The sequence below is a fragment of the Thalassophryne amazonica genome, chromosome 5, assembly GCF_902500255.1.
Source record: "Thalassophryne amazonica chromosome 5, fThaAma1.1, whole genome shotgun sequence".
In the NCBI taxonomy this organism is placed as follows: domain Eukaryota; kingdom Metazoa; phylum Chordata; class Actinopteri; order Batrachoidiformes; family Batrachoididae; genus Thalassophryne; species Thalassophryne amazonica.
The window spans coordinates 120788498-120813131 of NC_047107.1; the positions used below are offsets into that span (position 1 = coordinate 120788498).

The window sequence follows — 24634 nt, forward strand, 5'->3', positions numbered from 1 at the left end:
CCTCCTCCGCCTGATCCGCCGTTGAGCACTTCTTGTTTCACCAGAGCCCCATTAGCCGTCTCGTGTTCACGGTTCCTGTTGGGCCTTCATGGTTACCGTAGCATCCATGCAGGACACAAGGTCCACACTGTATTTCACTCCAACAGGCAATCTCCTGCTTGATCTATTAACCAAGTGTCACGACATGGACAATGGGTTGGATTTTGACGCCCGTTGCTGACGGAAGTATAAGTAGCGCAGCAGTACATGTTCCCCAGTGTGTCCCGCTGTCTTGTCACTGTATTTTAACCCTCGAATGTTTCCAGGCATGGCAGACTGTGATGATATTGACCATGTAAGACTGTGAATTCTTTATCTGAACAAAGTTAAAGTGATGCCAAAGAAAATCTGTAAGAGTTCAAAAAAGTGACTACGCCTTTTAAAATAAATAAATAAATAAATCGGTGTGCAGTTTTGCTTTTTTGGACCAAGTTTAAAACTGGGAGTCTGAAGCAAGATCTGTAAGCACAAAAAGTACAAGATCTCTGCTCGGATTCTTTCCATCTTACATATGGGTGAAAAACAATAGACTCACTAACTTCCTGAAGCTGTGCGGTTCGAGTGGGTGCACCATTAATGATGTGTTATTTAGCAAGCTTTCGACACTAATTATTTTTAGATCATTGGAGCCTCTCGTGCTGATGAGGCTTCATTAGCTGACAAATATTCCATCTCATTACTACAGCCAGAGAGAAGCTAACGAAGAGCTGATCCCCGAAAAAAAAAAACGAGCTGCTGTAACACACCGTGGAGACGTTCCTCACTCGGACACAGCTCACAGCTTGTTTTTGGGTATGAATGTGTTTGACTATAGGAGGTTTTTTGTTTGTTTGTTTTGTTTAAGCTACACTGTGATGACCGTTTTTAGGGAACTTACCAAACTCAGCTGGTCGGTGCGAACATGCATCAGTCAGAATGGCCTGCAGGTTGGCAAAGATGTGATCTGTGGGCATGTCGAGCTGTTTACAGAAAACGGCAAACATAAAAACAAAATTATTTCGAGAAATATTGGATTTGTATTTTCCACATCTTTTTGCCCAGATAGGATTTCTAAGCACAGCAAAGTTTCACTTCTCCATCTGATTTTTTTTTTTTCCCCCTCAAAGTGTCACTGTGCAAGCTGTTTGTCTGCAGAGGATGAAAAATGACACATATAAATAAAATAAATCAACCACTAAATGTATGCATCAACAAACAGCTGATGGATGAAAATGTCAAAATAAAGCAAAGACAATCATTTTAATCATGCTCCATTTCATGACTATTCATGCGTTTATTTATTAATTGACTTATACTTCTCATTTTTCACCCTCCAATGTTGTCAAATGAAAAAAAAAAACGAAAAAAAAAAACACAACTCAACAATAAATATGCTTTCAACTGCACTTTGAGTGCTTTGCCTCGTTCATTTTCTGGAGCATAATTTGCATCCATCAAAAACAAAAATATGCCTCTTGTAAAGGGGAAAAAAAAACAAGTGTAAGTTACACCTTTTTCTGAGTTATCAGATCTTTAATTTGGGATTTTTGTGCACTGTTTTAGTGTACTTTTATTATTGACATTCATTCTTTTAATATTGTATTTTGATTAATGCTTTGATAGCCGGAAAAGCCCTATATAGTTATGAATAATTATGTTGGCCAAGGCTGTCATAAAATCATTGGCATTTATTTATTAATTTATCTGTCTATTAGCAGGATTACGTCAAAACTTCTGCATGAATTCTCACCAAATTTGCACCAAAAATAGATAACAGGGCATGAAGACTCTACTGAATTTTGGAGTAATCCAGATCCGGATTGGCGGACGTCAGAAATCTGTATATTTATTATTACTATTCACAAGTGTAATTTATGCTTATAAGGAGAAATTCCATTCTTACGTACATCCTTCCAGCAAATGTTCATATCTTAAAACTCAAGAACTGTAAAACTCTCAAAATCTCAATTTTTATACATTATAATACTGGAAGGTCTAAGCTCTGTGTGCCACAAAACAAAAAAAATTTTAATAAAAAATAACAATAATAAAATAAATCATGCATTTACAACATTTAGAAATGCCTTTTTGAACTGAATTTTGGGTCTCAAGTAGGAAATGTACCAGATCCCCAGAAATGCAAACATCTCCCACTAGATGAAGACAAAAGCTGAATATTGCAGCTGGCCTGGAGTTTGCCCAAAGGCACCTGAAGACTCTCAGACCATGAGAAACAAAATTCTCTGATCTGGTGAGACAAAGACTGAACTCTTTGGTGTGAATGCCAGGCATCATGTTTGAAGAAACCAGGCACCATCCCTACAGTGAAGCATGGTGATGGCAGCATCATGCTGTGGGGATGTTTTTCAGCAGGAGGAACTAGGAGACTAGTCAGGATTGAGGGAAAGATAAATGCAGCAATGTACAGAGACATCCTGGATGAAAACCTGCTCCAGAGTGCTCTTGACCTCAGACTGGGGCGACGGTTCATCTTTCAGAAGGACAATAACTCTAAGCATACAGCCAAGACATCAAAGGAGTGACTTCAGGACAACTCTGTGAATGTCCTTGAGTGGTCCAGACAGAGCCCAGACCTGAATCTATTTGAACATCTCTGGAGAGATCTGAAAATGTCTGTGCACCAACGCTCCCCATCCAACCTGATGGAGCTTGAGAGGTGCTGCAAAGAGGAACTGACAAAACTGCCCAAAGTAGGTGCACCAAGCTTGTGGCATCATATTCAAGAAGACTTGAGGCTGTAATTCCTGCTAAAGGTGCATCAACAAAGTATTGAGCAAAGAGAAATTTGCAAAATAATCAATCAATCAATCAATTTTTTTATATAGCGCCAAATCACAACAAACAGTTGCCCCAAGGCGCTTTATATTGTAAGGCAAGGCCATACAATAATTATGTAAAACCCCAACGGTCAAAACCCCCTGTGAGCAAGCACTTGGCTACAGTGGGAAGGAAAAACTCTTAACAGGAAGAAACCTCCAGCAGAACCAGGCTCAGGGAGGGGCAGTCTTCTGCTGGGACTGGCTGGGGCTGAGGGAGAGAACCAGGAAAAAGACATGCTGTGGAGGGGAGCAGAGATCGATCACTAATGATTAAATGCAGAGTGGTGCATACAGAGCAAAAAGAGAAAGAAACAGTGCATCATGGGAACCCCCCAGCAGTCTACGTCTATAGCAGCATAACTAAGGGATGGTTCAGGGTCACCTGATCCAGCCCTAACTATAAGCTTTAGCAAAAAGGAAAGTTTTAAGCCTAATCTTAAAAGTAGAGAGGGTGTCTGTCTCCCTGATCTGAATTGGGAGCTGGTTCCACAGGAGAGGAGCCTGAAAGCTGAAGGCTCTGCCTCCCATTCTACTCTTACAAACCCTAGGAACTACAAGTAAGCCTGCAGTCTGAGAGCGAAGCGTTCTATTGGGGTGATATGGTACTACGAGGTCCCTAAGATAAGATGGGACCTGATTATTCAAAACAAATATAATAATAATAAAAAAAAACTTTTATGTTGTCGTTATGGGGTGTTTAAGTAGAATTCTGAAGCAGAAAAATGAATTTACTCCATTTTGCAAAAGGCTACAACATAACAAAATGTGAAAAAAGTGAAGCGCTGTGAATACTTGTCGGATGCACCGTACAAGATGCACTAGAGTATAAGTCGTAGGACCTCTAAAACTTGTTACCACAAAACAAAACAAACAAAAAAAAACTGCAACTTATACTCTCTACGTAGGTCTTGAGAAAAAAAAAAAAACAGATTCAGATTTTTTTTTTTTAATAAATAGCGTGTGTATAATTTCAGTAACATAATCAAAAGATGCAAGATGTTCATTGATAAAGTTGCAAGGTATCATGAATAAATTAAAATAAATACAACAATTATGCAGAAGACCAAGGACAAGGATGAGAATTAAAAGGTGAATATTGAACGAGAAACTTTTGGGGGGGGGGGGGGGGGGTTAATGTGCGAAGCTGTAAACCCCACCATCGGCTGGACGTTAAAATAGCGTTCTTAAATTTGCGGGGGTTTTTTGTTGTTGTTTTTAATAAAATCAGAGGGGTGATTAGTAAAACTCTGGATGCTTTACAGCCCTCCTAAGAACTGTGTCATATATTTAAAAACATTTTCCAACCTCCACAGGTAGCCTTCATTAGTACAGACTTCTTTCTGTCATCTCTTTGAATCTAAACAACAAATGAAAATGACACTGAACCACTGACTCAAACATCACCGGCGCCGGTACTTGTGACTTTCGATGAAAAGCACTCAGACAAGTTATTATGAACACATCCCTGTGCTTGAGTGAGAAAATGAGGAGAAACTTCAGAGTAAAGAAGCAGAAACCTTGCAGGTGGTTCTGTTGGTAACATTTTCCCTCGCCATGTTTGCTGCTGTGACATACCGTTGCTATCTGGGTTATGATGTAGCACTGGTGATCCACCTGGTACTCGTAACCAGTCTTAAAAACCTCGACCATCTTGGGAATGTCGACACCAACTGTGCCTAAGACAGAAATGGACAGAGTACGACTTTTATTAGAGGCCATCATGAACGACTGTGTGAGGGCAGTTGACAGGTTTAGAACTTAAAGACACACGTGGGGAGGTCTCATTTTAAAAGAAGTAGAAATACACTGTCAAAGAACTGGTCATTTTTGTTTTCCTGCTTTTGCTTTACTTTTGGACTTGCGAACTTTAAAATAGTGTTTAAAACTATACACAATGACTTTTACCAGTACAAAAAAGGAAGACCCTTCCAGCAGCGCAGACTGAGGCCAGAATTAGACTCTTCTGACATCTCCCTCACTTGGTTCAAATGGAGAACTACACTCAACAAAAATATAAATGCAACACTTTTGGTTTTGCTCCCATTTTGTATGAGATGAAGATCTAAAACTTTTTCCACATACACAATATCACCATTTCCCTCAAATATTGTTCAGAAACCAGTCTAAATCTGTGATAGTGAACACTTCTTTTGCTGAGATAATCCATCCCACCTCACAGGTGTGCCATATCAAGATGCTGATTAGACACCATGATTAGTGCACAGGTGTGCCTTAGACTGTCCACAATAAAAGGCCACTCTGAAAGGTGCAGTTTTGTTTTATGGGGGGGGATACCAGTCAGTATCTGGTGTGACCACCATTTGCCTCATGCAGTGCAACACATCTCCTTCGCATAGAGTTGATCAGGTTGTCAGTTGTGGCCTGTGGAATGTTGGTCCACTCTCTTCAATGGCTGTGCGAAGTTGTGGATATTGGCAGGAACTGGTACACGCTGTCGTATACGCCGGTCCAGAGAATCCCAAACATGCTCAATGGTTGACATGTCCGGTGACGGTGAGTATGCCGGCCATGCAAGAACTGGGACATTTTCAGCTTCCAAGAATTGTGTACAGATCCTTGCAACATGGGGCCGTGCATTATCCTGCTGCAACATGAGGTGATGTTCTTGGATGTATGGCACAACAATGGGCCTCAGGATCTCGTCACGGTATCTCTGTGCATTCAAAATGCCATCAATAAAATGCACCTGTGTTCTTCGTCCATAACAGACGCCTGCCCATACCATAACCCCACCGCCACCATGGGCCACTCGATCCACAACACTGACATCAGAAAACCGCTCACCCAGACGACGCCACACACGCTGTCTGCCATCTGCCCTGAACAGTGTGAACCAGGATTCATCTGTGAAGAGAACACCTCTCCAATGTGCCGAACGCCAGCGAATGTGAGCATTTGCCCACTCAAGTCGAGACCCCGATGAGGACGATGAGCATGCAGATGAGCTTCCCTGAGACGGTTTCTGACAGTTTGTGCAGAAATTCTTTGGTTATGCAAACCGATTGTTTCAGCAGCTGTCCGAGTGGCTGGTCTCAGACGATTGGAGGTGAACATGCTGGATGTGGAGGTCCTAGGCTGGTGTGGTTACACGTGGTCTGCGGTTGTGAGGCTGGTTGGATGTACTGCCAAATTCTCTGAAACGCCTTATGGCTTATTTGAGGGAAATGGTGATATTGTGTATGTGGAAAAAGTTTTAGATCTTTGAGTTCATCTCATACAAAATGGGAGCAAAACCAAAATGTTGCGTTTATTTTTGTTGAGTCTATTAGTGATCGATGGCTGTGGGGTTGCAGTCTTCTAAGCTATCTTCCAGCTTCACTTCTACCCTGCTCAACAGAGCTCCTGTGGGTCTGCAGCTGAGCTGAATCAAATATTCTGGAGGCAAGTCCAAAAAAAAAAAAACTACTACCAGTAAGAAGTAGTCTTCTTTACACGTGTAAATCAGTGAATCTACACAGATTTTGACTCCTTCTGACATGGCAGAAGTTGAAATTTACCCTCCACCTTCTCACTCCTGGAATTGTTGACCTGCAGATGTTTTTGTTTGTTTTGTTTTAATGAAATGTTCGTGCAGTCGGTTGTTCTGTTAAAACCTCAGTACACTCCCGTCTCACACCATACACCTGCACTGTTGAAGACAAAGTGTACCCTAAATACAAGTTTCAAACTTTGATGAGCAGCGTGATCTTTAGCCAGACAGCGGCTTATCAAGGCACATGATATACAGTTGTTTGCACCCATGCAGCTGGCAGTGAGGTTAGTGACTGGTCTTTGGCTATTTTTAAAAACATTTATTTATCTTTTTCCTAGTCAGAAACAAAACACCAGCACTTCATCTTCAAAAGTACAACTAAAGAGAAAACAAACTTGTGCTATAAATCAAACATTCATGAACATCCAATCGCAACATACCAACCACAGGCCCAAAGAAACTATAAAAAAAAAACAACATGCGCGCACACACACACAATAATCAACTCAATCAGGTCTGAAGGTTTTCAATAATCCAAGACAAACTATACAAGGTAGATACAGTTTTAGAAACCCATCAGCCTTCCCTCTGAGTCTAAACTTGATTTTTTTTTTCAACTTTTAAAAAAACATGAGATCTTTTCATGTTTGGCTATTTTTTAAAATACTCATGTGATTTTTCTATGTGATAAATCTGCTCACTGGAGGGGGAGTCAATGATCAAGCTTTGCAGGACAATTATACGATTTCCTATAATGAGCTCATCAATTATCTTTCACTTTTGTGTTCCCGAGTGCCTCATGTTCTTGCACGCAATACACCTTTGTGAGTGCAGAAACCCCTAGTGACAACCACCAGCCAGAAACAAATTCTAGGGGAAACAGTGACCTAACACACAGAAATGATAAAAACCGAAATTATTATATTAAGTGTACTTATGTAAATATCAGCAGATACAGTTTCTTCAATTACCAGAAAAGGATATTAACAAGTACTGTCCTTTCTGAAAGAAACTCTGGAAACAAGCTGCAGAAAGCATATCTGTTGTTTTGTTCACTCTCTTTAATCACACACACTTGTTTTCCCACATTGGCCTTTTAACAATGACAATGAACTTTGCCAAACACACTGGAGCCAACAAACTGGTTAATTTTGATGCTTACCTCTCGTACTCTTGGGAAAGCTCCTTTCAGTTTGCTTTTCAACAGCAGAAGTTTGGGAAGGATATCTGGTACCGCAATATAGAAGTCCGCGGAAATCTCATCATGTAAGAGCTAGACGTGAAGACACAAGATTACGTTTTAAACTATTCGACTCCTGCAGAGATACAACACTGACTTACATACAGATGAGGGCAAAAGTGTAACTGAGTATTACAGCAACAAGAAAAAATGAGGACAAAACCATTTTTTAATAAGTCACGTAAAATGTTGTCCCACTTGTCCTATGGAAAAATAGGTTGAATTCTGTACATTCTATTCCTGAGGCAGCTGATTAAACACACAAACCACAGGACAGAAATGGTGTCGCGCAAACATGACTAATTCGATGCATAATTAGTTAACTTTTAAGGTTGATAAACAGTAACTGTAACCTACCCCACATTTCAACCAAACACCTCTTGATGCTAAAAATTAATTATGGGCTGGCTAAAGAGTTATTTAAAAAAAAAAAAAAAAAACAACTTAATGAGTGCAAACTGCTCACCGGCTTTATGAGCTCTGCTCCTCCAGCAATCGCAGCTCCGCTCTCCAGGGCGAGTTTAACTTGATTAGCGTCCTACAGAGATAAAATCACAGACATTTAGGACCTAACAGGGGCGTGTCACAGCATGGCAGACCCCACCGCCATCATTCATTACAGTCATTAACATGCACAACTGAATTACAACCCACAACCTGTGCCCTTGTGTGGGAATATGAATACCAACCCATCAGAGGGTTTACATAATACAAATGACTGTGTCTCTTCATTACACAAACACTCGTGCAGTACAGTTACACAGCAGCAAAACGATTCATCATCAGTCAATCAGATTCAGTCGTGCTAAAGGAAGAAAATTTTTAACAAATTAAAGAAATTTTTTTACCTCTGTAAAAACTAAGACTTTGTTTAGGTCTTTCTTGAAGGGGTGTGGTAACTGCAAAGTGCTGACAAACTGATCCACTTTTTTCTGTGGGTGGGAGGAGAATCAGTTATCAACAATCAAACTGCTCAAGACAAAACAAACACACACAAAAACCTCTATTGGCTTGAATATAAGACTGTCAACGGGGACTAGAAGGAGAGAGCATATATCACCCATATTGGCCTCTCTTCACTGGCTTCCCGTTAATTCTAGAATAGAATTTAAAATTCTTTTTCTTACTTATAAGGTTTTGAATAATCAGGTCCCATCTTATCTTAGGGACCTCTTAGTACCATATCACCCCAATACAGCGCTTCGCTCTCAGACTGCAGGCTTACTTGTAGTTCCTAGGGTTTGTAAGAGTAGAATGGGAGGCAGAGCCTTCAGCTTTCAGGCTCCTCTCCTCTGGAACCAGCTCCCAATTCAGATCAGGGAGACAGACACCCTCTCTACTTTTAAGATTAGGCTTAAAACTTTCCTTTTTGCTAAAGCTTATAGTTAGGGCTGGATCAGGTGACCCTGAACCATCCCTTAGTTATGCTGCTATAGACTTAGACTGCTGGGGGGTTCCCATGATGCACTGAGTGTTTCTTTCTCTTTTTGCTCTGTATGCACCACTCTGCATTTAATCATTAGTGACTGATCTCTGCTGTCTTCCACAGCATGTCTTTTTCCTGGTTCTCTCCCTCAGCCCCAACCAGTCCCAGCAGAAGACTGCCCCTCCCTGAGCCTGGTTCTGCTGGAGGTTTCTTCCTGTTAAAAGGGAGTTTTTCCTTCCCACTGTCGCCAAGTGCTTGCTCAAAGGGGGTCGTTTTGACCGTTGGGGTTTTTCTGTGATTATTGTATGGCTTTTGCCTTGCAATATAAAGCGCCTTGGGGCAACTGTTGTTGTGATTTTTATTTTTTTTGTGTTGGTGGCTCATGTGATTTTTTTTTTCATCACGTGCAGAATGCTGAAGAATCGACTGATGTCTGTGATAAACTCTGACATGTATGAATGAGGCGCTGTGACTCTTACAACTTTTAAAATGAGCTAATTTTCTTGTTGTGGCACAAAGCACCAGTGCTCTCTTTCAGGCTGAGAAACACACCGGGACAGACAAACACTTTTAAAATGCTATGTATGGCGTCTGATCAGTGACAAAACCCCACTCGCGTAAAAAATGCGATCACACGTAGATATTAACTGTGCACGTGCAAATTACCTCTGCACGCACGCGCAAAGGTGCTGCACCGAGGACTAGCACTCTCCCGCTCAAACTTGATTTCTATTTGGAGTGAAGTTTTAAACAGAAACAAGGTGATAATCACTTAACACAGTTGTCTCCGACTGATTTCCGCATCAGAGAGGACGGCTGTCAATCAAACCTTGCTCTCCAAACAACCACAGCAGAGCCAGTGCTTTCACAAATGGAGCTACATTATTTTTTTGCTGCTGAAACTGCATCAGGAGAGATTTATACGAGGGGAGCATCTTGGCAGCATGGTGACTTAGTGGTTAGCACTGCTGCCTCATAGTTTTGATTCCCACCTGTGGCTTTCTGTGTGGAGTTTGCATGTTCTCCCTGTGTTTGCGTGAGTTTCCTCCGGGTGCTCCGGTTTCCTCCCAAATTTAGACATGTAGGGTAGGTGAATTGGGAACTATAATTGTGCAGGTCTCCCTTGCAAAAGAGGTCTTGATCTCAATGGGACTAACCTGGTTAAACAGCTTAAAGGTTAAATTAAAAAAAAATCATCTTATATTCAGGTCAAGGTGGTATTTGTGGCTGTAAAAGAAAACAATGCATATCATTTGGTACCCAACTTATATACTGCTTTTCTAGAAATAGAGTGTATACCTCTGCCAAGTTATAAACAGCCCTTCAATCATAATAATCCAAACCCATATTCCAAAACTCCAAACTGGTAAACATCTTGCTCCACTCCATTTTTCCATGAGAAACTGACAAAAATGTCACATCTTAGAACGCTGATAAAACTAAATATTTCCTGGAACCACTCCTGGATCTGGATCTGCACCAAACATAACAGCTCCTTTCCTGGTCCATACTGCACCTAACCTCACCCCACTACTAGCAATCAGCTGGCACACTTTTGAATAATCATGACAACATAAGAAATAGACATGAAAACACACTAAACATCAGTCCAGGATGTAAGATGACAATTAAGAGTTTTTTTTTTCCAAAAGTTTTAGGAACAAATATTGGGCAGCACGGTGGCTTAGTGGTTAGCACTGTTGCCTCACAGCAAGAAGGTCAAGGGATCAAGTCCCACCTGGGGCCTTTCTGTGTGACGTTTGCGTGTTCTCCCTGTGTTTGCGGGTTCTCTCTGGGTGCTCAAGCTTCCTCCACATCCAAAGACATGCAGTGGATTGGAAACTTTAAATTGTCTGTGGGTGTGCATGGGTGTGAGTGTGTAGCCTATATGTGGCCCTGCAACAGACTGGCGTCCTGTGCAGGGTGTACTCTGCCTCACACCTATGACTACTGGGATAGGCTCCAGCCCCCTGTCACCCTTGATTGAAGTAAGCGGGTCTAGAAGATGAATGAATGATTGAATGAATGAATAAAGAGTTAAACTACAATCCACACCTTTAACTCTGGAGCAACTACTAACTCGTTACCTTTTTCTCTAGTGACATGTCCAGCTGTAGGTTGATGTAAACGGCCTGATCGTGGGGAGTGAAGTCCAAAACCTGGAATCTCTTCAGCAAGTCGATAGCCTCCAATGCACCGTAAACAGGCGTGGGGTAGTACTTCACCAAGTACACATCATCCACGGGTACCTTCGTCTTCTTAACATACAGTTGCTGTCTGCCTGTTTCATCAAGGACTCGCCTCCGTTTCTTCACCTCCTCCGCTTCTGCTTCCTTTTTCGTTTTCTTTTTTGGCCTGATAATAACGAGAGAAAAATGTAGAACAGTTATCCTGAAAAATATTTGGATGACCAAATATACCTGCGACCAACTCAGCCACATGGGGTGTACAACCAGTACATTCTGAGTGCCGGTCCCAAGCCAGATAAATGAGGAGGGTTGCGTCAGGAAGGGCATCCAGCTTAAAACAAGCCAACCCAACTATGCAGACTAAGAATCGAATTCCCATACCGGATCGGTCGAGGCCTGGGTTAACAACGTCCGCCACCGGTGCTGTTGCCCAACAGGGTGCCGCTGGAAATTGGGCTACTGCTGGGCGAAGACGACGACGAGAGGAGGAGGAGAACGTTTCCACAAACAGCGGGAGAAGAAGAAAACTAGAAGGGTGGAAATGACAGTGGGGACTTTGTATGTTGGTAGTTGACTGGTAAAGGCAGAGAGTTGGCTGATATGATGGCGGAGAAAGGTAGACATACTGTGTGTACAAGAGACCAAGTGGAAGTGAAGTAAAAGCAGGAGCATCGGCGGTGAGTACAAGTTGTTGTACCATGGTGAGGACAGGAAGAGAAATGGTGTTGGGGTCATTTTAAAGGAAGAGTACGTTAAAAGTGTGTTGGGGGTTAATCAAGTGTCTGACAGGGTGATCAGTGTGAAGTTGGAAATTGAAGGGGTGATGATGAATATCATCAGTGAATATGCCCCACAGGTAGGTTGTGAGATGAAAGAGAAAGAAGAATTCTGGAGTGTGTTAGATGAGGTGGTGGAGAGTGTGCCCAAGCATGAAAGAGTGGTGATAGGAGCAGACTTCAATGGGCATGTTGGTGAAGGGAACAGAGGTGATGAGGAAGTAATGGGTAGATATGGTATCAAGGATGGGAATGGGGAAGGACAGATGGTAGGTGATTTTGCAAAAAGGATGGAAATGGCTGTGGTGAAACCTACTTTAAGAAAAGGGAGGAGCACAGGGTAACATATAAGAGTGGAGGAAGGTGCACACAGGTAGACTACATTTTATAGGAGATGCAAGCTAAAAGAAAGAGACTGTAAGGTGGTGGCAGGAGAGAGTGCCGGTAGACAGCATAGGATGGTTGTTTGTAGGATGACTTTAGAGGTAAAGAAGAAGAAGAGAGTGAGATCAACAAAGGATCAGATGGTGGAAGCTGAAGGAGGAAGACTGTTGTGTGAAATTTAGCGAGCAGGTGAGAGAAGCACTGGTTGGAGGGGAAGCAATTTGAACAACTGAAAAAATACTGCAGATGTGGTGAGGGAGACAGCTAGGACAGTACTGGGTATAACATCTGGACAGTGGAAGAAAGACAAGGAGACTTGTTGGTGGAATGAAGAGGTCCAGGAAAGCATAAGGAGAAAGAGGTTCGCGAAAAAGTTTTGGGATAGTCAGAGAGATGAAGACAGTAGACAGGAGTACAAGGAGATGCGGCGTAAGGTGAAAAGAGAAGTGGCAAAAGTGAAGGAAAAGGCATATTGCGAGCTGTACAAGAAGTTGAATAGTAAGGAAGGAGAAAAGGACTTATACCGAGTGGCCAGACAAAGGGACAGAGCTGGAAAGGATGTGCAGCAGGTTAGGGTGGTAAAAGATGCACATGGTAATGTGCTGACAAGTGAGGAGTGTGTGCTGAGAAGGTGGAGGGAATATTTTGAAGAATTGATGAAGAAAATGAGTGAGAGAAAAGGCTGGATGATGTGGTGAGAGCTAAATCAGGAGTACAAGAGATTATTATTAAGGAAGAAGTGAGGGCTGAAAGGCGTTGGCCCAGATGACATCCAGTGGAGGCACGGAAATGTCTAGGTGGAGTTTCTAACCAGATTGTTTAATAAAATCTTGGAAAGTGAGAGGATGCTGAGGAGTGGAGACGAAGTGTGCTGGTTCTATTTTCAAGAACAAGGGTGATGTGCAAGAGCTACAATAACTACAGAGGAAATTATGGGAAAGAGTAGTAGAAGATAGGCTTAGAAAACAGGTGAAGATCTGTGAGCAGCAATATGGTTTCATGCCGAGAAAGAGCACTACAGATGCAATGTTTGCTCTGAGAATACTGTTGGAGAAGTACAGAGAAGGCCAGAAGAGTTACATTGTGTGTTTGTGGACATAGAAAAAGCTTATGACAGGGTGCCAAGAGAAGAGCTGTGGTATTGTATGAGGAAGTCTGGAGTTGCAGAGAAGTATGTCTAGGGTAGTGCAGAACATGTACAAGAATAGTGTGACAGCAGTGAGATGCGCAGTCGGAATGACAGACTCAATTCAAGGTGGAGGTGGGATTACACCAAGGATCAGCTCTGAGTCCTTTCTTGTTTGCAGTGGTGATGGACAGGTTGATGGATGAGATCAGACACGAGTCCCCATGGACTATGATGTTTGCAGATGACATTGTGATCTGTAGTGAGAGTAGAGAGCAAGTTGAGTCTAGTCTGGAGAGGTGGAGATATGCTTTTGGAGAGAAGGGGAATGAAAGTCAGTAGAAGCAAGACCTGAGTACATGTGTGTGAATGGGAGGGAAGCCCAGTGGAATAGTGCAGTTACAAGGAGTAGAAGTGATGAAAGTAGATGAGTTTAATATTTGGGTCAACTGTTCCAAAGTAATGGAGAATGTGATAAAGAGGTGAAGAAGAGAGTGGCAGGCAGGGTGGAGTGGGTGGAGAAATTGGCAGGAGTGATTTGTGACCGAAGAATATCAGCAAGAGTGAAGGGGAAAGTTTACAAGACAGTAGTGAGACCAGCTATGTTGTACGTTTAGAGACGGTGGCACTAACAAAAAGACAGGAGGCAGAGCTGGAGGTGGCAGAGATGAAGATGTTGAGATTCTCTTTGGGACTGACGAGAATGGACAAGATTAGGAATGAACATATCAGAGGGACAGCTCAGTGGGAGGGTTGGAGACCAAAGACCAGAGAGGCAAGACTGAGATGGTTTGGACATGTGCAGAGGAGGGACCCAGGGTATATAGGAGAAGGATGCTGAGGATGGAGCCACCAGGCAGGAGGAGAAGAGGGAGACCAAGAGGAGGTTCATGGATGTGCTGAGGAGAGGGACATACAGGTGGTTGGTGTGACAGAGGAAGATACAGAGGACAGGGTGAGATGGAAACGATTGATCTGCTGTGGCGACCCCTAACGGGAACAGCCGAAAGACAAAGAAGAAGAACTATACCTGCGACCAATATTACTTATAAGGTTTCTGTAGACACCATATCAATAGAGTTTGGCAAATTTATACAATAGCAGCAGAGTGGAACTTTATGACCACACAGCCACCTAAATTCTGGTCCAACTTCAAAACATGTACCAGCATCACAGAAAACAAGAACTCCCCAGCTGGACACAGCCTGCGGGTATATCAGGCAAAAACAAATCATTGTCATCAATCAGGTGAGTGTAAAGTATCATATTTTCTTGAGTACAAGTCACAAGTTATTTTTTTTAACTACTTTGCGACTTATACAGTGTAATTTATATTACAAAAATAAATTGTCAAATAAATAAATAAACAATCTCATGCTCATTTTAATAATAACAACTATAATAATAATAATAATAATAATAATAATATTACTATTATAGGGCTTTCCCAGGAATCAATACCACAAAATAAAAGAAACTTGCTTATTTTTTGGAAAATAAAAGTCCCTATGCTAAGTAACAGCACAGGCTGTGGTGTGCATGTGTGCTACTGACTTCCTGTCCATTGTTAAATTTGCCCTCTGAAGGAATACTGTGTTAAGAAGTGTATTCCACAAAAACAGTGTGACTTATACTCCGGATGCGATTTTTTTTCCTCTTTGAGAGGCACTTAACAGGTACAAGTCATACTTCAGTGCATTTTCTACTCTGGAAAATATGGTAATAAATTCATGACTTACTGTGATGGATGACAGTGACCTTTACTCACCACAGCCTAGGGTAGACCTTATTTTGCAAAGTTTTGAACTAACCCCTGAATAGGTTCCAACTGATGAAAAAAGGTGCTGTGTAAAATTTTGTCTGTATAATTAAGTTTTTGGAGGTAGCTCAAAAGCATTGAAACTTTGCTATTTCATGCTATATAACACTATACTCACTAAAGCCTGAAATTCACCTGTGGAGGCCATCTTGAATTTCTAAGTGAGCACCAGGAGGATTCATCAGGACTTTTGACATGTTGTTTAGGATGGTTGGGGCACCATTAAGCTTAGTTTGTATAGCATTATATAGCAGAAAATAGTAAAATGTTAATGCTTTTGAGCTACTTTTAAAAATTAATTTATACAAACAAAACTTTACACAGCATATTTTTTCATCAACTAAAACCTATTCAGGGGTCAGCGTATTCAATTTCAAAACTTTACAAAATAAGGACCACCCTCCTACAGCCCACTGTGTAAAAGCAAGGATGAGACATTAAACTGGTGATATGGTCATCAACTAATACTCAGACTTTAGGAATAAATATAGAAAAAAAGACAAAAAAAAACCCAACAGTGATCCAATCATCACTGTTACCAATTAGACAGATCATGTGCAACCTGGCGGGAAGTGAGACTGAGCCAGCTGGGGAAAAAAAACAGAAGATCCACTTAAAATGGTGCTTGGTAAAACTGAAACTCACTTAGCTGCTGCAAACGTCTGACCGGGAGATTCCTGACACAGCGTATGACACACCTGAATGGGAAGAACCCCCGGTGCTAAGTACTGCCTCTGACATCCTGTGTAAAACTGCAAGAAGAGAAAAATATATTTAAAAATAACACACACATGGGAGTACAGTGGAACTCCATTTTAGGGGCTGCAACTTCTCTATTAATCTGCTTCTCACTGTTGGACTGTGCAAGTGTTTAGGCATCATAAAAGCATTAAAATTTTGAAAACCTGATAATATCATAAATAAATTCTCTTGTATTGTAAATGCATTGAGAATTTCAACTGTAATGTTCTATTTCCATGTGATTTTTTTGGTGTGCGGGGGGGGCGTATGAGTCGCAAGTTGCAGGACCTCAAAAACTATTTTAAGCAAAACGTGACTACGTATGAGTAATTGTGTTTTACAATGATTTTAATATTGCATGCTCATTTGCAACTGTATCTGTCTAGCATTCGACTGGCCAGTACACTTACAAAGAAATTATTAGTATTATTATTGATTTTTTTTTTTTTTTTTTTTTTTTTAAATACAGCTCACATATCACTTTGTTGGAAATGATTTTTGTGTTGACGTGCCAAGAAAAAATGGAGGGGGGGGGGGGGGGGGTAATCAAATGCTACATTTATTATAACTCTGGGATGCCTAAAACTTTTGCACAGTACTGTATGTCTGAAATATTACTACTATGTTAAACCAAATGTATTATAATGAGTTCACAATAGACAACATATGGTTTATAGCATATATCGCACACTTACTGTATTACAAGTAACATGTTACTTCCACTTCACCTGTTTCACTGTTGCTGTGTTTGTGTGTGGCGGGGGGCGGTGAGCAGCCTGCTGACCATGAGGAAATTTTTTATACAACTTTACAATGTCACAAATTTACTGTCCATCTCCAAAGGTACTTCATTTACAGGGAAATGAGACTTAGAAGGCCATCTGCATCACGTTTGAGAATATTGGTAACATAAAATGTTTGACATTATTTGAAATTAATGAAATGAACAAATCATTAATCATTAACATAACTGCCATTTAACCTCCTGTCAATCAACTAACACAGAAATATCTTCCGATCTTCTCTATGTTTACTGACTGTTGCTGCTATTTAGGCCACTGGAACACACTGATCAACATTTTTAACACTTTTTTGACATTTATGAAGAAAATAACTATTCAGAAAATTATTTTCTCAATTAATGTATGATAAAAAAAAACATTTAAACAGGTATTGTGCGCTTTTGTGTGTCATTCGAATTATTTAAAGAAACAATTTTTGTTGACTTTATCATTGGACATAAAAATGTCAGTCAACCAGAAAGCATTCATACAGTTGAAGGATCTGTTGTGACATCTTCAGGCGTTTTTGCAAGTGGCAATGTAAATGAGACAGGGGAATAGAAAAAGTATATAATTTTTAATTTATTTTTAGGGATTAATTTAGCTAGCGAAACAGCAGTTTAGCTAACAGACTCTGTCGCTAATTTTGCAGGTTAAATAATTTTTAAAACTGGCGCCATTTAAAACACAGCTCTCTAAATAAATAAACTGACGTGAAATGTTTCTGTCAACTTTTCTTTCTTAAAAAACATTAAAAACTGACCTTTTAACAGTGTGGGATGCAAGCCGCCATGTCTGACAACACCGTTGATCCGTATGGAAACAATAACACACGTCAAAGGTTCCGGCCTGACAATAAATACACAATTAAAGAATAAATACACACAAAATACAAGTAACTGTTTACTTCATAAATATTCAATATAGTTCATTTTTATGAAAAGTAGTATCTTAATATAATATAATATAATATATATAGCGTGGTGGCCAAGCAGTTAGTGTGCTTGTTGGCAGAGCATAAGTTTCATGCCCATACTCCATGTAAACTGGAGTTGTGTCAGGGCTCCGGTGTAAAACTTGTGTCAAATCAACATACACATCCATATTGAATCTGCTCTGGCAACCCCGAGCAGGTAAAAAAGGGAGAGTCCAAAGGGACTTACATTACTATAATATATACATATATATACATACATCTATTTTTTTTAAATCCATTTATTCCAGTTAAGGGTCAATGATCTTTCTTTGGAATTTAACATTGCTTATGGTTCCATTGTGCTGGCTATGATGTCCAGTAATTCCTTAAGGGTCCTGCAAATTCTCAAGATGTCAAGTAGAGCAGCCTGGTCAGCTGAATCAAACACTGTGGAAAAGGCGCAAAGAAACAATGCTTCACCGCATCCATGACACCATGGAACTACCTTGGTTCTGGGATGGCAACCACCCAAGCAGAAAACCAGTCCATTCCCACAACTTTAAAATAACAATTTCTCTGTCACTGCCACATGAAATGTGGACAACAATTCATTTTCAATTTAATTTATTTGTATAGCACCAAATCAAGGTGGCTCAAGGTGCTTCACACGAATAAGATCTAACCTTACTCATCCCCTTGGCCTTGTCCAGCTACTGGGGTCCTCAACACTCAGGCACCCAAAAATCTGATTAAAAGAAATTTCATAAAAAGCAAAACACATAATTTAGACCTGCAGAAAACAATTTGGTTTTATGCTGATAAAAGAGCATGACTGATGCAATGTTTGCTCTTAAAGTGCTGATGGAGAGAAGGCCACAAGGAGCTGCATTGTGTGTTTGTGGATTTAGAGAAAACTTATAACAGGGTGCCAAGAGAAGAGTTATGTTACTGTATGAGGAAGTCTGGAGATGTAGAGAAGTATGTGAGGGTGGTGTAGGACATGTACAAGGATAGTGTGACAGCAGTGAGATGGAAAGTAGAAATGACAGAAGCTCTGATCCCTTTCTTGTTTGCAATGGTGAGGACAGTTGATGGATGAGATCAGACAGGAGTTGACTATGATGTTTGCAGATTACATTGTAATCTGTAGTGAGAGCAGAGAGCATGTTGAGTACAGACAGACAAATGGAGATATGCTCTGGAGAAAAGGGGAATGAAAGTCAGTAGTAGCAAGACTGAGTACATGTGTGTGAATGTGAGGGAACCCAGTGGAATAGTGCAGTTACAAGAAGTAGAAGTGTTGAAGGTAGATGAGTTTAAGTACTTGGGGTCAGTTGTCCAAAGTAATGGAGACAGTGGTAGAGAGGTGAAGAAAAGAAAGAAGGCAGGGTGGAGTAGGTGGAGAAAGGCGACAAGAGGGATTTGTGACAAAAGAATATCGACAAGAGTGAAGGGGAAAGTTACAAGACAGTAGTGAGACCCACTATGTTGCACAGGTTACAGACGCAGCACGAACAAGAACACAGGAGTCAGAGCTGAAGATGCTTTGATTCTCTTTGGGAGTGATGAGGATGGACAGGATGAGGAATGAACATATCAGAGGGACAGCTCAGGTGGGACGGTTTGGAGACAAAGTCAGAGAGGTGAGATTCAGATGGTTTGGATAAGTGCAGAGGAGGGACTGAGGGAACATAGGGAGAAGGATGCCGAGGATGGAGCCACCAGGCAGGAGGACAAGAGGGAGCCCAAAGAGGAGGTTTATGGATGTGGTAATGGAGGATATACAGGTGGTTGGTGTGACAGAGGAAGATACAGAGGACAGAACTGGTGACCCTGAGCAGGAACACCCAAATGAAGAACAAGAAAATGAAGAAGGAAACAGTGGAATTTGTTCCAGTCCTGGATGTCAACAAGACGGACAGATTCTTCCATTTGCAGTCCACATGACTCACATGACATTATTTCCTGGAAAACAGTTGCTTGTGATGCTGGTTACCTCCGGCAATGATGGTTGGAGGAGGTTATGTTTTCACCCCTGTTTGTTTGCTTGTTTGTTTGTCTGTTTGTTTGTTTGTGAAAAGCCTGAAGCACACAATTTTTCATATATCATTAAGAAATTTTTACTGAAGATTCCTCTCCTGATAGGCAAGATGTGATTCAATTTTCAAGGTCATTGGTCAAAGGTCATAGTCAGGAAAAATCTTGTAAAATTGCAAAAATCCCTATTTTTAACATTTGAATGACTTTCAAAATCATTACTGTCAAAAAGATCCACTTTCATTCATATTTGAGAGTGTTATGTAGGATGGTATCCTTTATCGACTAACAAAGTTTGATCTTGATCTGATCCAGATTACAGATTTTGTGGACATTTAAATTTAACATTGAAAACCCCATTTAATGTATATTTTGCATTATATATTCATCAAATATGCCCCAATCACGTGACAAAGCTTGATCCGAATCTGATTCGGATGTGGATTTTGTGTACGTTTATATATATATATATATATATATATATATATATATATATATATATATAAAGTGATAAAGTGCCCCAATCACTCTCATTTGCGACACTGAGGTGCAAACTGGCACTCTCAATTAATAGATCTGATCCGTATGCAGATTTATATTTGATATTAACATTGAAAGCCCTCTTGATCTATATTTTGTATGATATTTTAGCTTATGAAAAGCCACTTTTAACAAGACTTTGACCTTGAATTTTTTTTTTTTTTTCTCTCCAAAGAAGCTACTGTTGGCGGAGGTTTGCTCCAGTCTCGTTCCAGGGCTGTTTTCAAACACCGGACTTGTAAAGTTGATTTTAATATAGTCCAGAAGGTGGCAGTAATGCACCTAAAAGTTGTTTGCCAGCCGCCATTAAACGCAACGGCAGAAGAAGGAAGGACGAGCGGTAGTTGTGTTTGTTGTTCTTTCTTTCTTGTGTTTCCGAGACGTTCGGCGTCTAAACGCGTCTGCATGTCTCTACCGATTCCTCTCACTGTCTCTTCTCTACCGCCCCCGAATGAAGGTAAAGTACACGCTGACTTCTGCTTCTGGTGTTGCTGTCTTGCGTTGAATCTCAGCTAAATTCGGCCTCTTGGTCTTCCCCCGGCACGTGGACTCGACCAGCCCGGGCGGCGCGCATCCTGCGGCTGCTAGCCCATAAAATCCAGCCCGGTGCTTCGGCTGGACGGCTTGTTCAGACGATGTCTTACCGGATTTAACATCGTAATATGTCATTAATGTACCGTCCGGGGGCGGGGTTATCAAGGGTCACGTGTGACAGCTGGTGAGCGATGGTCTGACACTTTTGACTTTGACATTAGGGCTATGTTTGGACACTCAGCTGTTGCTGCATGTGTACACGTCTGAACTGCGACTTTCCAAAGCGACACGTGTGGTTAGTTTTAGGATTCGTGGTGTCCCTTTAAACAGTGTTGGCACCCCCTCAGAGCCGTAATCAAAGTGGTGCAACTTCTTGTGTCTGTGTGTGAGAGTGACCCAGTGCCAGCATGCCGTTTATCTGCCCTCACGAGCGTGTTGTCGCCGAGCTGTGACCCAGCAGCGTGTAAACAGGTTATGCAAGTTCTCTCAAAACTTGTTCACCCACAATCTACTAATCATCATAACATGCTGCCCCAACTTATTATTATTATTATTATTATTATTTGGTATGTCTCTTTGCGCATTTGTTGTACTACTGTGTTTGAGTCATTGTTCAGGTATTGCTGAAGGCTTCAGCAATACCTCAACAGGGGCATAGCCAGAGGGGTGCTGGTGGTCACTGGATTTTGGCATTAATAATTTTTGTAATATGATATTATTATCACGTGGATCACGTGGTTTCAGACTTGATCGAAATCGGACGTTGGATCCCGATCAGGTATCTGATATAGATTTTATCCTCATTATTTTGATCAGTGCTACTTCAGGCTCATTATTGCAGCTTAATGGGCCTTTCACATGTCAGAAGCGTCAGAGGCGTGAGATGCGTTGCTTTTTAGAGGCCTCAGAAGCATCGCTTTAATTCGGCTTTTGACGTGACGCTTCTGACGGGAGCACGCATTGCCTCTTGTCGGCAGGCTGACGCAGTCAAAGTTCAACCCAATCTTTTTTTTTAATTGAACAAAGAAAAAACATAAGTTCAACCGGACAGAGGTGGGGGGAGTTACGCGTGCAAAGTTTCTTTCGCAGAACTGCTATTTGTGTGTTTACGCGCTCAGCCTGACGCCTTGATGAATGACAAGAGGATGATGGACACTTTCCCACCGAAACTCTTGCTCAGTCATCCCTCCGTGTGCAGCAGGACCCGGTGCTGACCAAGTCCTCAGGACGACGATCTGTCATCTGATTAACAAAAAGAAAAAACCAAATCGTCCTGTGATTGTCTGCAAAACGGAGCAAGAGATGGTGTGCGCATGAGCGACGTGCACACTCATCACATTTAGGAGCGTCTTAGAGCTTCCATCTTCATTCCCGTTCACTGCGTTGCTCTGAACTTGTTGAACACTGATAAAGCATCAGAGGGACACTGAGGACTGTCAGGATGCAAATGTTAGTTGTTTTGTTTTTTGTTTTGTTTTTTACTTTTACTTTTCAAGTTGACTTTTGAACTTTCGACGCTCTGAGCTGTGACGTAGCTTTGCGCTGTCCAATAGGAACGACGTGTCTGGCTAAACACGGAAAGACTAGTGGCAGAGAAAACACTTATCTGTACAAATGGTAAATGGACTGCATTTATAAAGCACTTTTCCATCTGCATCAGACGCTCAAAGCGCTTTACAATTATGCCTCACATTCACCCCGATGTCAGGGTGCTGCCATACAAGGCACTCACTACACACCGGGAGCAATAGGGGATTAAAGACCTTGCCCAAAGGCCCTTAGTGATTTTCCAGTCAGGTGGGGATTTGAACCACAGATCAGTGCAGAAACCATGTGTCTGAAGAAAAATCCTTGGAAATGTTTTTTGTTGTTGTTGTTTGTTACCTCAAAATTTATGATTACTGTTTAAAAAAGTTTAGAACACTTGTAATTAAAATAGCTAAATTAATAAATGGTTCTTTAGAAACCTTTCATCTATAAATTAAAACCACCTGTTATTTCAGATTAGTTAATTTCTTGTTTAACATAAGGAACCTTTGACATTTATTTTTAGACAAATACATATAATAGTACATTTTTTTAAGTCTGGTAGATTATTACTTGATTGTTCAAGCTACCTCAAGGAGAAGTGCACTGTTTAAGTGATAAATAAAATAAGGTGATTAAAATGAAATTATTATATATTTAGCATTTGTTCATTCAGTTTTTTAAAGTATGGGATCGAGACTCGGTATCGGCAGATACTCAAAATCAGATGACTCAGAATCGGATCGTGGCTAAAAAACCTGATCGGGACATCCCTAGAAATGACACGTTTGACAGTACATTATGTGACATGTGCTTTGGTGTAAAATTTTAAAGAACTTGCACAACCCTAATAATGTAAGAGAAGTTTTTTTTTAAAGTATTTTTGGGCAGTTTTCTGCATTTATTGTGTGGGATGAGAATTTTCTCTGGATGTGCAGTTTTCAGAGTTTTTGTGATGTTCTGGGCCATTTCTGAGATCATTGTAAATCCGTTGAGAAAAATTTTGGGTGGGTGGTGCAGCGTGTGTCATCCGTGCAAGTTCAGTCTTTCCTCATATGCATGGGAACCATAATAGTGCTGTTGAAACGGAAAGCTAAAAGGCGCAATGTCATTGGTTACTCTTTCTACAACAGCAAACTTTCAGCCAGTCAGAATCTCTGGAAATCTAAAGTCACTGAAAGTACCGGATGTGGACTTTGTGAGTCTCTGCAAGTTTGGTCTGTGGAGCTGCGTCTGTAATATGGCCAAAATTACAGAGAGAGAGAGAGAGAGAGAGAGAGAGAGAGAGAGAGAGAGAGAGAGAGAGAGAGAGAGAGAGAGGACGAATACCGCGTTAAAGACATCGATAGTGGTGTATTTAAAAAAAAAAAAAGGTTTAAGTGGACATGTTTGGAGCGGGAGGTAGAGGCAAACAGGACAAAGGCAAGACTGAATTTGTCCGCAAGCTCCCTGTTAAATAAATGGACTGCATTTATATAGCGCTTTTCCATCTACATCAGACGCTCAAAGTGCTTTACATATCAATGCCTCACATTCACCCCGATGTCAGGCGTCCACTACACACCGGGAGCAACTAGGGGATTAAGGACCTTACCCAAGCCCTTACCCTAACCCTAACCCTTTCTGGTCAGGCTGGGATTTGAACCGAGGATCTTCTGGTCTGAAGCCCAATGCTTAGCCACTAGACCGTCACCTCCCCTGTATAGCCCTCTGCATCCTATGTTCGGATTTCATCAACAAAACCTTGGAAGAACACTGCAAGGCGAAGAAACATGTAATCAAATTAATATTAAATGGACTAATCTTCCCGGGTCCAGAGCGCGGAAGAGGCACAGCGAGCCCCAAAGACCACAGCACCCGTACCGGTCAACGACCGAACATCCTGTGCTCAGGTGCGTGTCCAGTAACTCTATTCATGCAATTTAAATGTGTTTGCAATCACTGAAATTTTTATGTGTGGTGTTACTGTGCATGTACTGAAGTGCAATTCAGCGCTGCAAAACCAGCATTTGTATATGGGTCTTTGTCAAAATTTGTTTCCGTGTTCTGTTTATTTTGTCATATTAAAGCGCTAACTTGAAAAAAAAAAATTTATTTTATGGCTTTATTTTGACACAAAACATGCTTTTTCTGAAAACACGACCCATGTGGAGAGCAACAAAGCAAACAAACCCTTCTTCTTCTCTTGTGGTGTATACCGGCAGCCAGCATCCTTATTGTTGTTACATTACTGCCACCTGCAGCGT

The 24634-nt window shown here is 41.2% G+C and overlaps 2 protein-coding genes across 2 annotated transcripts in view; one reads left to right on the forward strand and one right to left on the reverse strand.

Moving 5' to 3' along the window:
• Positions 1 to 878: 878 nt before the first annotated feature.
• Positions 879 to 20983, reverse strand: LOC117510001 (39S ribosomal protein L1, mitochondrial-like). Its single transcript, XM_034169609.1, has 8 exons — positions 20972 to 20983; positions 15957 to 16063; positions 11105 to 11372; positions 8440 to 8523; positions 8058 to 8129; positions 7514 to 7624; positions 4434 to 4586; positions 879 to 998 (listed from the first exon to the last, which is right to left on the reverse strand). Exons 1-8 carry the CDS (start codon positions 20981 to 20983, stop codon positions 879 to 881), a joined length of 927 nt encoding a protein of 308 aa, XP_034025500.1.
• Positions 20614 to 24634, forward strand: part of cnot6l (CCR4-NOT transcription complex, subunit 6-like) — a 44627-nt gene continuing 40606 nt past the window's right edge. Inside the window, exon 1 of the mRNA XM_034169610.1 lies at positions 20614 to 20784. The gene's annotated coding sequence lies outside the window, so the exon portion shown is untranslated. The remainder of the gene's footprint in view (positions 20785 to 24634) is intronic.

Coding starts and splice junctions, on each gene's coding strand:
- LOC117510001 (XM_034169609.1), bottom strand. Junction 8,130..8,439: donor AAGTCTTAGTTTTTACAGAG/GTAAAAAAATTT, acceptor TTATCTCTGTAG/GACGCTAATCAAGTTAAACT. Junction 7,625..8,057: donor GAGCAGAGCTCATAAAGCCG/GTGAGCAGTTTG, acceptor CTTCACGTCTAG/CTCTTACATGATGAGATTTC.